The sequence below is a fragment of the Solea senegalensis genome, linkage group LG10 (genome assembly GCF_019176455.1).
Source record: "Solea senegalensis isolate Sse05_10M linkage group LG10, IFAPA_SoseM_1, whole genome shotgun sequence".
In the NCBI taxonomy this organism is placed as follows: domain Eukaryota; kingdom Metazoa; phylum Chordata; class Actinopteri; order Pleuronectiformes; family Soleidae; genus Solea; species Solea senegalensis.
This window is the reverse complement of record NC_058030.1, coordinates 15,758,721-15,773,279: the sequence shown is the minus strand read 5'-3', so window position 1 is coordinate 15,773,279 and position 14,559 is coordinate 15,758,721. Positions and strand designations below refer to the sequence as shown.

Genomic DNA, 14,559 nt, shown 5'->3' with positions numbered 1-14,559 from the left:
GGACCGGTGGTCCTCATGACACCCAGGAGGACACAATTGAAATCAAACCTATTTCTGTTGAGGGTTAGGACTTGGTTTTAAGGTGAAGCTTAGAATTGGGTTTAGGTTAGGGTTAGGTTTAGGCATTCAGTTGTGATGGTTAAGGTAAGGGTAAGAGTCGAGTGCTTGAGTGACAGCATGCCACTTTCTGAAGTCAGGCTACTGTAGTGCATTACATTTGTAACCACAATTCGAATCTTTTTTTTAGCTTAAGCAATATTATTTCTGTTTAAGCAATAAGACCACTAATGGTCTAAATGTGATATAAATAATATAATTATGGACCAGCATTATCACAGTATGAAAAGATGGAAAGAACAGATAACAGTACAGTTATAATATAATAACTGTGCAGGATATGCATCACTGATGTGTCTTCTAAAGGATCAGTGAGAAATAATCGTTTGTATTTGAATGAGTCAAGAATGCGAGACTTTTTCGTGACTCTCTTTGACCCATGAACATCCTGAGTCAACCCCATTCTCTCTGTCCTGCAAACACAATAGCAGCAGAGTGGCTGAATGCCATCCAAACAGATGATACTGTTTAGCCAAGCACACAAGCATAAACAATTGAACACAGACTGGGATAGAAATAGCCTGCAACGTGTCCTGACGTCCTTGACGACCATGCACATGATGCACATTCACTCTAATTTTAGGAACATTTGATTTTGTGACAGATTGCTCAGTAAGACACTTTGCAACTCAATACAGCTCTATAGGTGAACACCATTGTTGCCCATGATGCATCTATTCATTAAACCCGTACAGTTAAGATTTGAAAGGATCATAAAACAATAAACTGTATATACGCCCGCTTTAATTAACACGATCTTTAATTGTTAATAACTGTGTGTGATCTGTTATGTCTTGATAGAATTAGATGTTAATCCATCTCCTACATAACAACAGCTCATAAATCTGTAACACAAGCATTATTAATATTTATCAGAGATTTCTCAAATGAGCGTACCATGGGCTTCCATTTCAAATATCTATTTAACAGTATGGGATACAAGGAGTTAGGATGTAAACAAAGGCTTAATTTTGTGTATGCATTGACCCGAGCAGTCACATTAAAACACAAACAGTTCAGTACAGTATTATGAGTCACAGATGTAATATCCTTCCCTGAATATCAGCTCAGGTGAAAACTAAAAAGAAAGCACCAAAAGGAAGAAGCACAGAAGTGCATTTCACAAAGGTAAAGGTAAAAGCAGATTAGTGAATGCATTATAGATACTAAAACTTTATAGAATAAAGCCACGTGACATCACTGAAAATAACCTGTGGCATTTCAGACACTCTAAGACACAGACAGAGACACAGGCCTGAGCAGGTGACATTAAGACTCCAGAAAGATATGAAAGAGCAATGGAGAGACTCACATGAAGGACTTGACATCCAGGCCACGATTTCGCATCTGGTCCATCATGTAATCCCAGCTGCCGGGATTGGCCCGTGAGCGTCCTGCTGCTCCGCCTCCCCTATAGCGAGAGGCACCTGCTCCTGCTGGGCTACCCCGTGCACCCCGGGGACCACCTCGTGTACTTGCACCCCCACCTTCACCACTGCTGCCACCTCCCTCTCCTCTCCCAGCACCCCCTCCTCCCCCAGGTTGTCCAGGTGCAGTGTGTAACTGTCCCAAGCTCTGGGAAGTGGTGGGAGGGTGGCTAAGACCAGGGCCTGATGAGTGGATGAGAGGCTGCTGAAGGCTCTGCTGGCGCAAGAGCGTCCGAGGCCGGGCCGGCCCAGAAGGGATGTGATCCAGAGTGGATGCATAGGATAAGACCTGATCCCCAAAGCTGGGAGGGCAGAGGAGCAGGGAGGAAAGAGAGCGTGATATAGGCCATGACCGGCAGAGGAGAGGACGAGTGAAGAAAGAGTCAGAGGCCACAGAAGGGGAAGAGGAGAAGGATGCAGGAGAGTGATCATGGCAAGAGGAGGTAAGTTGGTCAGAAGTGGTGTGAACAGGAGATGAAAAGTAGACGAGGGAGAAAGAGTGAGAGATAAGACAAGGTGGCACAGGACAGTAGGAGGAGGTCAGGTTGGTATCAGGACACATACGGGAAAGTTCATCCAAACAGGAAGTGGATGATCGCGGGAGACAGGGGGACAAAGGTGGAGAGGGGACATTTGAGGAAAGAGAGGAGAACGAAGCAGAGGGAGGAGCATTGGGAGTAGGTGAGAGGAAGAGAAGGAGAGAGAAAGAGAGCAACATGAGGCAGCAGCAGTAACAGCAGTAGCAGAAATAGCAGTAGATGGTGCAGCTTGAGTGGTTGCTGTGGGCAGTGTAGTGCTCATGGTGCTGCGTCGGGCAGCAGCGTGCAGACTGCGAGCTCGCCCTGTGTGTGTGCACCTTGCGCGTCTGTGTGTGCGGTCTGCGTGGGGGTGTGTTCCGCGCGGCCAGTGGTCGGATGTGCGCCGTCTGACTGGAGCGGTTACGCGCCACCTGACTGCGTCTGAACGTGTGGATTGAAGTTCTGCAGCCTCCCAGTCTTCCCGATGAGGGTCTCTTGGTGTGATGAGAGATCCCCATTTTCTTCACTCGTCAACTAACTTTTCCCATGTCTGATCGTCTCTCCTCCTTTCACTCCAAGTCTTTTTCGTCTTTTAAATACATACTGCACCTCTAGAGACATCCCACCAGCCAACCAAGTCCGACAGTATGACTCCCTCCCTCTGTCAGTCATTTTCCACTCCACCCCCTAATAAATGCTGTTTAATTGTCTCATTAGCTTTTTGGTTCTCATGTCAACATACACATATTTCACATTATTTCTATTAATCGTGGTCTCTACATTAATCCTTAATTATTTTTTAAACATATTCTCTACTCCCTAAACATATTCTCCTCTCGCTCTTAATGCTGTGTAACCTAGACTACCAGAATTAGGTCATGAGAGCTATTCACATCACTTAGGTGCAGTTTGCTCTGCTTTGCATTACTGCACCTAATACAATTTTGCAATAAGGCTTTCAGTGTGCTATCCATCACATTTAACTGTCACAAATAAAAGGATAGAATGGGTAATGGAAGGCTTAGCAGAAATGAAACCGTTGTGGGCAAAACAGAAGAAAAGCAGTGAGGAGTGGCAGCAACAGAACGATGGACAGAGTGATGGGAATGATAAGAACACAGAGTGACGATGGAGGAGAGACAGAAAATGGGGTGTGAGACACAAACACAGGAGACACAGACACTTATAGCAGCCTGAAAATAGAATCCAATTATAGACAGGGGGGCAAAAAGAAAGATGACAAGAGGAGGGAATGAGGAGTGAGGTAGTGATGAGTGTAAATGTGTTGTGGGGGAAGAAATCACAGGCACGAGGTGCCAAAATAAGGTGCAAAAATACTTGGAAACTAAAAATTAACTGCCTCATTCCGACACGCTGAATATACAGTTGACATGAAACCATGTCATATGTCACGGTTGTGAGATACATGTAGCCCAATGTCTACTTGACATTTCAGCCTAGATCTTAATTAAACAGTGAGCTGACAGCATGTAACACATGACTTCACCCAGTGTATGAAAATGAGACAGTGTTGAAACTGTGCAGTTACTTAAATAAATACTATATATTCCCATTCTACATATATATATATATATACACATATACATACATACATATATATATATATATATATATATATATATATATATATACACACTGTTCAGCATGGTTGGCTGTCTCAGCTGAAGGTTTGAGTCACTGTGTTTCAGTGCGAGATGCTATTATTGTCCGCTGATGACGAGAATTTAACCCCCCAGCGCTCACACCTTCATTTGTGCCCACATGCTCACCTTGATACATGAACTGCACCTCCCTCCCTGCTGAACTTGACCTGACTTTCACAGCTTCAAGCATCTAATAATAGCCGGTTGCACAGGTAAACACTTGCACGGACATATTTTGCATGGTGATACACAGAGTTCAGTTTTGCTGCACGGAGACTGAAATGTTCACGTTTTAAATTGTCCAGTTGTGAACTCACTTGCTGGGTCTCAGTCCTCCGGACTGCATGTGGCCCTGGATGGTCTGCCACCTCCCGGCCTTCACTCCCTCTGTCACCATGCTCTTCACGCTGTCACTGCGATAAGGACCCCCCCCATCATCCCCATGCCCAGTTGCTGCCCCCTTCTGACCCCCTGACACTGCCCCACTATGAAAGAGAGACAGGGAGCGAAGGTCCCACGGCAGACAGAGGGCGGGGGGAGTAACGACAGGCAGAGGAGAAAACACAAGTAAAGACACGCAAAAAAGAGTGTGAGAAAAAGACAGACAGAAAAACAGGAAAGTAGATTGAGTAACTACGTGGCTATTGGGAGGTGAGACAGGTCAGTGGAGTGTGTGAGGGGGCAGGTCTAGTTTTCCGGGCCAAGTGAGCGAAAAGGAGGAAAAGGGGCAAATACACAGACCCTGTGAGGGGTGGAAAACCAGCAAGAAATCATGCCTCAGGGCTTTCAGGACCAGCATTAGAGTTGCCAGCATTCACGAGTGGCAACAGTGTGTGGACGCTGGTTATTTAGTTCTAATTTTCTCATTCATTTCGGCATTTTAATCCTGAAATGTGCTGCTACACAAAGCCATTCAGCAGCAGCGGCAATGTAGTGAAGTGACTCATGAGCAAATAATCGACTCATTTGAGCATTCATCCAAAGTGACATTCAGTGTCATTCCTGTAAAACATTTGCTTCACTCTGTTTTCACTCTGAACTTAACGTGCTTAGCGTTAACAACAGTAAACAGGAAGTATAAATACCTGAGGTGCACAGCAGAGGAGATCATGATCTCAAAAAAGAGGGAATAATGTTAAGAAATTAATATGTTCATACTTAAAAGAAGGTGCCAACTCGTATTTCATTTCAAAGCTGGTTTTGGGGTTTTTAAATGTCATGATATTCTAAACGCAGTGATGATCAAAAATAAAGCACAGTAGTGCCCTCTGGTGACATGATTTTCATTAATATGCATGGTGCTCCTGCTCCAGGAGGAGACAAAATAGGAGTTACAGAAGCCACTGTCGCCTGGCGTGTAAGCCTGGGATCTGTGTGTGTGTCTGGTGCGCTTGGATCATGTCCCTTTGAAGGTCACCTTAAACATTTAATTTTTTGACCAGATGACCCGACAGTGCATGTGGATAAGTCATCAATCACAACAACAGCATGGATGACACTGCTGGAGCAATGGTCAACACGGGAGACATGGGCCTCATTTATCGAGCCGGGCACAAGGTTGAAATCTTTACTCTTTATTGAAACATATGCATGTGTCTGTTTCTGACTGATCCTTTCGTGATTTACAAAAGAAATACAGCAATATTACTTTTGACGGTTGTTTTTTTTTTTCTATTTCAGACCTTTCTCAAATTGTACATTTGTCATTTCACTGTGACCCTTTTTTTCAAGACTGCGGCTGACGTTACATAAATTACACGTTCAGTAAGGACTATTGAAATACATTTCCAATAAATCTCTTAAAATGAAGATTGACTGAGCAAAGAAAGTAGCCCGTCTTAATAAATGAGACCCACTGTGACTGAAAAGCTGCTGATCTCCAGAGAATATTGGACAGAAAATGATTTCACGTCTGTCTGTTGATTTTTTAGCAACATGTGATTGATTAACGTCAGGTCATACTCTGTCACTCCAAGTTAAAAAAATATCATTTTGATGTTTTAATTAATTAAAATAACTTAATTAAATGGCAGCCTTTTAGACAGCTGCACACAGTACTGACAAAAAATCTAAAAAATAATAATTTTACCATTACTGCAGTGAAAACCTTTTCCTTTTGGGGGCCTAGGAAAAACTGTGGACAATAAATTACAACCTTGAGGGTTTTCTTTTTTATGAATTTCTCAGGCCACCACTGGTTACCTAAGATCAGCAGCCGCCATCTTCAGGCAGAGTTTTCAGACGTTCATAAGCACACGTCTACCCCTTTTCTCCAGGCGATTTAACACACAATCCACAACTGCTGGGTCTATTAAAGATGATCAGTTATTAGACACTTTATCAGACAGATGCCTGGTAGCAGGATGTCTAAGCTTAGAGCCCTCGTTGTGCCCAGGGGGAAATGGGTATGACCTTGCTAGTGCTTTATTGGATTCAAGTGTCAAGTGAGTGAAAAAATACTTTTATTGCATCAAGTGCAAACACTGTTACCTCAATTCTCAAAATGGCGGGTGGTGGATGAAGCTGAAGAGCTTACAATGTTAGTGCGCTGAACATGAACTATTAGGCCGAGGACGATCAGAGAGAAGCCACAGACGGATGTAAACCACAGGTGAACACTGGCACCACACTGCAACCTGGTGTAACGGTCAACCCTCCACACTAACAACAGCAACAACTACAACCACAAAAAGGCAAGTCTCAGGTCAGACAAGCAAAGGACAAGGAGATGCATAGGTTACAGAGAAGGTGGGTTAAAGTATACACATGTCATTTGGAGAGGAAAGGCTGTATGAGGGTTGTCCGTCTCCATGGTTACAGCCCATGGGAGAAAGGGGAGAGGTTAAAGGTCAGGAGTTAGTGGGACCGGCAGGGCTGCAGGGAGTAGGGGGGCATGTGAACATACGCCTCTGTGTTCATTAAAAGGTGACAGGACGTGAGATATAGCAGCAGAAATTAGCTTACCTCACCCAGTAATAGTCAAGCGGCTGCGGCGGGGAAACTTTAATGTGCATACATGACATTTGCTCAGCTGATTACAAGTAATCATTAGTAACTCTGTGTGCCCCCCAGTGTGCTAACATTGGGTGGGTTGATATTGTTGCCGCTATTACGAGTATTAATGGAAATACCATCATACAACAACATTTATACATCCACAACAAATCGTTCAATTTGAAAAGGAAAGGAAAGTAAGGAGATGAGAGGGGAAAAGGGAAAGGGGCGGGGGTGGGAGGTGGCACTGCCCCTGTCTCCTTACAGCCCTGCTCAGGGGAAGGTCTCTTACCAGCCTTGAACCAAGACTCACTTGAGTGTGAGGCGAGGATCTCCATATGGAGCATAGGGAGAAATGTTTAGTACGAACTCCTTGGGAGGATAGGAGCTCCACCTCTGCTGCACTGTGCTGCTGTCATTGTTATTCCAAAAGTCTCTGTCTAGATCACTGGGGCCAAAGAGAGAGACAGGTCAGAGCAACACAGCCATAGAAAGCCTTGGCACCAACCAACCATTCGACAACAGGCGGTCCCGATTTCAGCAACAATGAGAGAGCTTGCTTTGAGGGAAGAGAGTTGGACTTTTGCGATGACATCGAATCAGAGTCTCAAACAAAACCAGCCCCGATATGCGTCTGTTTCTACCAAAGGTTGACAACTCACTGTCATGTTTCAGTTTCACAAATACAAAAGGAGCAGCCTGGAGGGAAAAGGTAATCACAAAAGCCTTTCATAAAAGCAATGAGGAGCAGCAAACATAGAGATATAGAAAAAAGATAGGCAGCAAGAAAAGAGGAAGTTATAATCAGATGAATACAAACAGCATGTGATTACATTCTGTTCATCTAGTACAGCACCACTGACAAAACACATTTGAGTAAACAGTAAGGACTCTGGCCCCTATCCTCCATGTGAGCAAATAGAATGCAGGGAAGCATGAGACACAAGACAAAGAGATAAATCGCAGCCATTCAAAGTAGAGAGGGGAAAAAGGTGAGCAGAATCACTGATGTCATACAGCAGCGGTCAGAAGAGCAGCACAGGGACAGAGCACGAGAGAAAGCCAGTGTGCAAAGAGGAGGTTGAAGGTGAAATGACCGATGCTGCTAGAGCCAGTGAGAAAGAAAATGCAAAAATTAAGACCCCGGGTCAGATTACATTCACAGAGCTCAACTTTAGGGCTTCAAACTTTCCATTGAGAAAATAAAGACCATATAGACAAAAAAACATTGACATTCAAATATAGCAGTGATAACAGCAGGCTATAGAGGGGAAATAACGATGAACAGGTTATTAGAGGCATTTCGTGGAAGAGAGTATCGTACTTAGCCTTACACAGCTGGCATTTTCTGGGAGTGACCTATGGTCTTGCATCATCATGAACAGAAGATACCTTAACCTTAGTATGAGCCCTGGAAGAAATGTTAAATCCAAATCCTGCTCAACATCCATCCTCAAAAAGATTTTCACACGGAGGAACTCCAGCCCGCTGTGTTAACTCAAACCTGCATCGTTTTAAGAAATGCAGATGAGTTTGTGAACTCCTGCTCTTTGGGGGAGGCTTGCTTTACAACTCAAGATAAATGCATGAGCAGACCTGCACAACCAAACGCTTCACAGGTAAGATCATGCCGATTTAATCTACACTGATTAAATCACTAACCTTTAAATTAACATCTGCAGAACATGCTCCTTATCTGCCCCCTTGTTTGTGTGCGGCACATTGTACTAAGAGCTGAACCAAATGAAAGTTCATTAACACCAGATTATTCTTCCCTAAACCAGTTACTAGGCACCTACTTGATGGCTTTCTTCTCCCCTCGCCCACGTGCCGAGTCTGGAGTGTCTGCTGTTTCCACTCCTGGCTTATTCCTCTTCCCCTTGAGTCAAGCGGAGAGAGGACATTAAAAAAGAAAGAAAGAAAGAAGAGAAACAAAAGGTTAGCTCACATTTGCCCTTTGAAGCGGTGTTTCTGGTACACACATTTCAAGTGGAAATGTCCCTCCCATTATCTCAGGAACACTGTGCCATCAGTCCTTTACCTGATTACACTCATCAAAGTCAAATCAAATCTGCGGTGAAGAGCCATTTCTGACTATGATTATCATTCGAAACCGCCCTGAAATTTACATGGCAATTGCCTTTTTGAGGTAATCTGCTGGAGAGGAGCCTCTAGGAAGTCCTGCATCAGCCTGATTTCAAATAGGTAGCACATGACCTGCAGTAACCATGGAAATAATGGCAATTTAAAGGTTTTGAGAAGTGAGGTCTGCCAAGCGCATTCTGCTGGAAAAGCTCATTACAGTTTAAGGTGTTTCACGTGTGTTACAATGCAGGTAATCTCTGCTGACACTTCTGCTACATGTGGGACAGGGAGCGGATCAGCCCGATGCTGCCCCAGATGCCCCGGATACTCCGCATGCATCTCAGGAAGTGATGCTCTGATACACATCCACAATAGGCAAGGAAAATAAGTGGGACTAATTGCCGCCATGACCTGGCTTGGACAACTGAACAGTAAGTCGGCTGAAGGGTGATTTCCTGAACGTGCATCTCCACACTGGAGATTTCATTGAAATTACAATGTGGTGCAAAAATATGCAATTACTCCTTTTTCCTCTTCTTCTAGAAGTTACCCCAGGTTTACCAGACCTCACTTATCACAAACCTACAAAACGTCCAGGCATTTTGTCTGATTAGGTGCAAAGGGTTTTCAAAATGACTATAAATTAGGTAAAGATTTGTTTGTTTACAAATATAAATAATAAATAACGTGCTTAAATCAATCTCATCCACTCCTGCACTCATGCCTGCAGTTAGCTCTGTAGCAAGTAACATTTTTGTAGCCCTGCCAACCAAGATCTGATTAATCAATCGTTGGAAAGAAATGCCCAACATCATTACACCTATTAGAATTAATCAAATCCCGGTCTGCATGCAGGATAAATGTTAGACTACTAAGAAATAAAGTACGGCAAAAACATGCAAGAAAAGAGTTTTCATAATTCCCATTTACAGCAGGTAAGCCACATTGGATATGCACAAGTTGACACTAAACATTCATTCACCCTCTCAAGGTTTACAAGGGCAGCTGCAGCACAAAAAGGAAGCTGAAAACTATTCACTCATACTTAAATTTTGTCTCGCTTTATTAGTCCGACAGTAATGATGTCAATCAGAGTGAGGACATTTGCAAACCACAGCTGCATCTCTGAGGAAAGGTCTTGCATTCAGGTTGGGATCTCAAAAGCATCCAGGTTTATTCGGGCTGAGTCTTGAAGGTCTTTTTGGTCCATTCGGATTTCTAGACCTGATCCACCATGATGTGAATGGTGCCACAGCCTGTGTGCACCCACAGGGGCAGATGGACGTAGACATCATGAGGTGCAGACAATACACAGAGACTGTCATTTCAAACCACAGTCCACACCTTGGCTATTGTGGCTGTTGATTTAGTTGGACCTGAGCCAGAGGTGACAATCACACACCACTGTGCAAAAATGATAAAGCCCACACGGAGTAAAAATTGATATTCATCAGACACAAAGACGCCAAAACACCCACTCACACTATTGATGAATTAGAATGAACCCAAACCAAAGAGAAAAGGCCAGAAATTAATAAACACGGATCTGACGACTGGCTGAATAGCTGCATACAAACAAAGGATTTAAAGAAAACCGGCCCCATCGGCTGTAGCTCAGTGGTTATGTGTGCACCAAAAGGAATGTCAAGGTTAGATTCCCTTCTCCTCCCTAGGCAGGACAACTTAACCTAAATTCCTCCTGGCAGCTGAGCTAGATGACAGATGCTTGATATGAACATATATGTACAGTATGAATGCGTGTGAATGACAAAACTAACTGTAAATACATATAGACTCATGTAAAGCCATTTGAGTTTAGCGGTTATTCCTTGCTTTATATGCTGGTCTAATATAAGTAGTAACATCAAATAATTAACCCATTAAAACATGTATATGGAGTTCCTTTCTTGGCCATACAGAGAGACATTATACAACCAATTCTGAAATTCTGTCAGATATGAGGAAGAGCTATCAAAGGAAGCTCATATATCATTCAATGCTGTCGTAGAAATTTCAGGACGGTGGGAAGACGCAGATGGTGACTGTGAGTCCTGTAAAGAAAGGAAAAGGAGGGCTGAAAATAAAAATCGAATCCGAGAGAAAATAATAAAAAAGAAACAGCCAGAAGGAGAGCGAGGAAGGAGAGTTCAGGCTGGCATGTGACATAAAAGAGATGAGAAGGAGGGACAGGTGTGAAAAGTGAACTGAGAGAAACAATGAGTGACAGGAAGTCCCAAGAGGCAAGGATGTGGAAACAAGGAGGGACTAATGCACTGTGCAACAGACACCAAATCTCATGATTGACATTTACACACACACACACACACACACACACAGCTTCAAAACCATAAAGCATCTCCTCTGCACCTGTCCTCCAGCTCATTTACAACAGTGGATAACCAACATATTTTGCGTCCTTCTTCAATGGAGGTGCGGAGGCTGCAGAAATCTACAGTGTTGAACAAATCTCACTGGCTCTGTGGACATGAAGCAACAAACAAAGGAAATCAGCTCAGTGTCCCAGCGTCAGGGCCCTTCTTTAACGCAGTCATCGTTTTTGTTGCTGTGCTTCCCAGAGTTCAAAATACTGTTGTCAGTCAAACTGTAAATCCTGCTCTACATGACATTTGATCAGATAGGTCATTATATTGCAGGAAATAAAGAAAACAAACCTAGAAAGACCTAGAAATAAATGTCTTTTAACAATAATTTGGAATGTGTTAATTTTAATGCTTTATAAATCACCTTTTACTGCCGGGCAAGTATTCTCAGCCAGTTTTACTATTGTGTTTACAGACATAACTGAAAGTTAGAGATAAAGTTGTTATATAATCTTAAACTGAGTACTCACACTGGGGCCATATAATGCTCAAGGAAGGTTAGGTTGCAAACAAAATTCTAATTCAACTACTTTTGTTAGAAAAGATATCATAACCGTTACAGCCCCAAACAAACATTACCGCAAATGCACCAACGATGTTCATGAATCTGTCCAGTGGCGCATGGAACTGTGAAGAAAAAGAGTCAGAGGCCAATATTACCAAAGTAAAGTTGGTTAGAGTTCATTGTTTTTTTGGGGTTTTTTTGTCTGACTTTCACAACTTTGTTTTTTTTATGGTAAAAATAAAATAAAGACAGAGAAGCTGTTACATTGTCAACAAATTAAAGACTTGATCTCACAAGGCCAGTGCAGACAAAAGATTTTAACAAAGGACAGGTTTACAGTCTGCCGATGAAAAACCGGCGCATCCAGAGAACTCAAAACTCAAAGACAAAAGAGAATGGCACAGGCAGCAGGAAACACAGCAGGACTGAGAATGGGCAGCTCAGGGACAACAGAACACAGCTATATCATTTCTGAGGAGGGAAGACAATCACAGAGGAGCAAAACTAAAGACGGGATGTCAGAAAAAGACACACAAAGAAATAAACTTCAGAGTTAACCGTTCACAAAACAAGGAACAGCATGACAATCTCGATCTCATGCTCAAAAACAAGTCTGGAGAACATTCAACTGAAACCCAGGAGGGCTTTTTCATTTCTCAGACTTTCCAACTTTATCTTATGATATTTAAGGGTTTTGGTGTAGTGGTTAGCACTCCTGCCTTTGCAGCAAGACCACCCAGGTTTCCTCTCACAGTCCAAAAACATGCAGATTTGGCAAATTGAACACTCTAAATTGACCGTAGGTGTGAGAGTGGATGGTGGTTTGTCTCTGTGTGTCCCTGTGATGGACTGGTGAACTGCCTTTAGCCCCATGTCAGCTGGGATTGGCACCAGTGCCCGCCCCCCCCATGACCTTCATGTGGAGGATAAAGTCGTAGAAGATGGGTGGATTGTGTCAGATTATGTGGTTTTGTATTTTCAATATCTGATCCGATAATTTGGACCAGTACCAGAAGCCGATACTGAGTATTGTATCGACCCGTCCCTAATCAATAGAATGTTTACAGAAATATTTATACTGCAAAAAAGAAAATGCTTATTTTGTTATTTAAAATTCTCTATATCTGGGTGTAGACTTGGTATTTAAAGGCCCAGACTGATGCTGAGGGTTTTCCTGAAGAATCCAGACATGGGAGGAGATGGAGTGAAACTACCACTCTCTCCGTCCCAGCTGGCAGTGCACTGCCTTCCAACACCCAGCTGTGTTTGTTTGCTGTGAATTAGCAGGCAGCAAGAGTCGACATGTTCGCTCAATATTACCCACATCACACCATAATTAGAGAGGAGTGCGCTACTAAAATGGCTGTCCGAGGGGTAAACCATCAAGTGATCATTGTTTTTTTTGCATCTGTCAAAACATTTTTCTTTATACCCGAGTTCTTCTGTAGTAGTAACTGACACCCAGAAGCATGTAATCGCAGAGGCATAAACATGTACAGATTACTAGGAACACTGTGACAGGTCAAGACTCAACTGTGACAGATCTTAGAAATTCTGTAATTATTGATTCACACATCTCCTCTGTCCTCTGATTGGCATAATTACAATACTCGCCCTAACAACCATGAACTCCTAACTGCCAGTTAATGCAATTCAAATGTTGAAATTTGTTGATACAAGCGCAACGGTGGTTGCATCCAGCTGTGCGTCCAGTCAGGTTAAATCTAAGTTCCAACAGAAAAATGTCATGGATCAAACGGTTAAGGGCTCACAGGAGGAAGCTTAGGGCTTGTGAATGCCAAACAGCTGCTGGTGCTCAAACAGATGTTACCTGCACCCCTGCCAACGTGCAAAAATCCCACCAACACCTGCAATAAAAGCTCCTGCTGACAATCATCAGATCCACAACATAAGAGGCTAATAACCATGTCATACTCATTGTATCTAAACTCCTCTGTATGTTTCATCATTATCACTAATGTCGTCAAAGAACAAACAATAAATCTGTCCATGAAGACTTAAAATAATACTTATATAAGACAATAGTGTTCAATATACAGCACTTGCAGTGGGATGAGAAAAGAAATAGTCATGCAGGAACAAGGCTTTGGGGTGACCGCACATGAGGACTATTTAAATAAAACCCATTGCACTGGTTGCCAAAGCTAAAACACCGAAAGCGGCTCGAACCCGAAATGTCTTGTCTATTAACCTACGAATCATAACAAAAACTGGCACAGGCTCACTTGCATCTGACACACGAAGCTTCAGGGAAACATTTGTTCTTATATAAGCGGACACTGTCAAAATAGTACATTCAAAAATATCAAAAGACATGGACTGGCCAGAGGTGGCTTCTTCTTTCTTTTTTTTTCTTCATTTTTCTTTTTTTGAATAAGAACACGTTTTTACATAATGAGATTTGCTTGTGTGTGTGTGTGTGTGTGTGTGTGTGTGTGTGTGCATGGATTTACAGTATGTGCAGTACGTATGTATCGAGAGATAACCATGTTAATGCCGATTGTTATGTATATTTATTCCAATAAAGTCTTCAGGGAATATGGCACTACCATGGATAATGGGAGAGAAAGAGATCAAGGGAAGTGAAGGAGTGTTTCGAACATGGGGAACAGATTGTATAGCTGCCGACTTCATGGTCGTTAATCACATAATAACAAATAACAATAACACATCTCGAGAATGATGACATAAGTGAGGGGAGACACTTTTTGACAAGACGAGTAGTATTTGTGCTCCGTCATAGCACAGTGCATCATCAATAGCATGTTTATCACCATAGAAGTGACAGCCATTTATCTCAGTCACACTTCATTATTTTTTTTATTTTTTTTGTGTGTTTAATGTGGT

At 42.8% G+C, this 14,559-nt stretch overlaps 1 protein-coding gene across 6 annotated transcripts in view; it reads right to left on the bottom strand.

Moving 5' to 3' along the window:
* syt7a (synaptotagmin VIIa) overlaps positions 1-14,559 on the bottom strand; it is a 64,488-nt gene that overhangs the window by 16,067 nt on the left and 33,862 nt on the right. For 2 of the 6 annotated variants that reach the window (XR_006361102.1, XR_006361101.1), the window contains exon 1: positions 1,430-3,642. Coding sequence is in view for 4 of the 6 variants with exons in the window: in XM_044035255.1 (XP_043891190.1) it covers positions 1,430-2,580 (1,151 nt within the window). In the remaining 2 variants the exon portion in view is untranslated. Of the gene's footprint in view, positions 1-1,429; positions 3,643-4,043; positions 4,212-7,033; positions 7,169-8,519; positions 8,600-14,559 lie in introns of those variants that run through there. The other 4 variants (XM_044035255.1, XM_044035256.1, XM_044035257.1 and 1 more) reach the window with 3 other exon arrangements.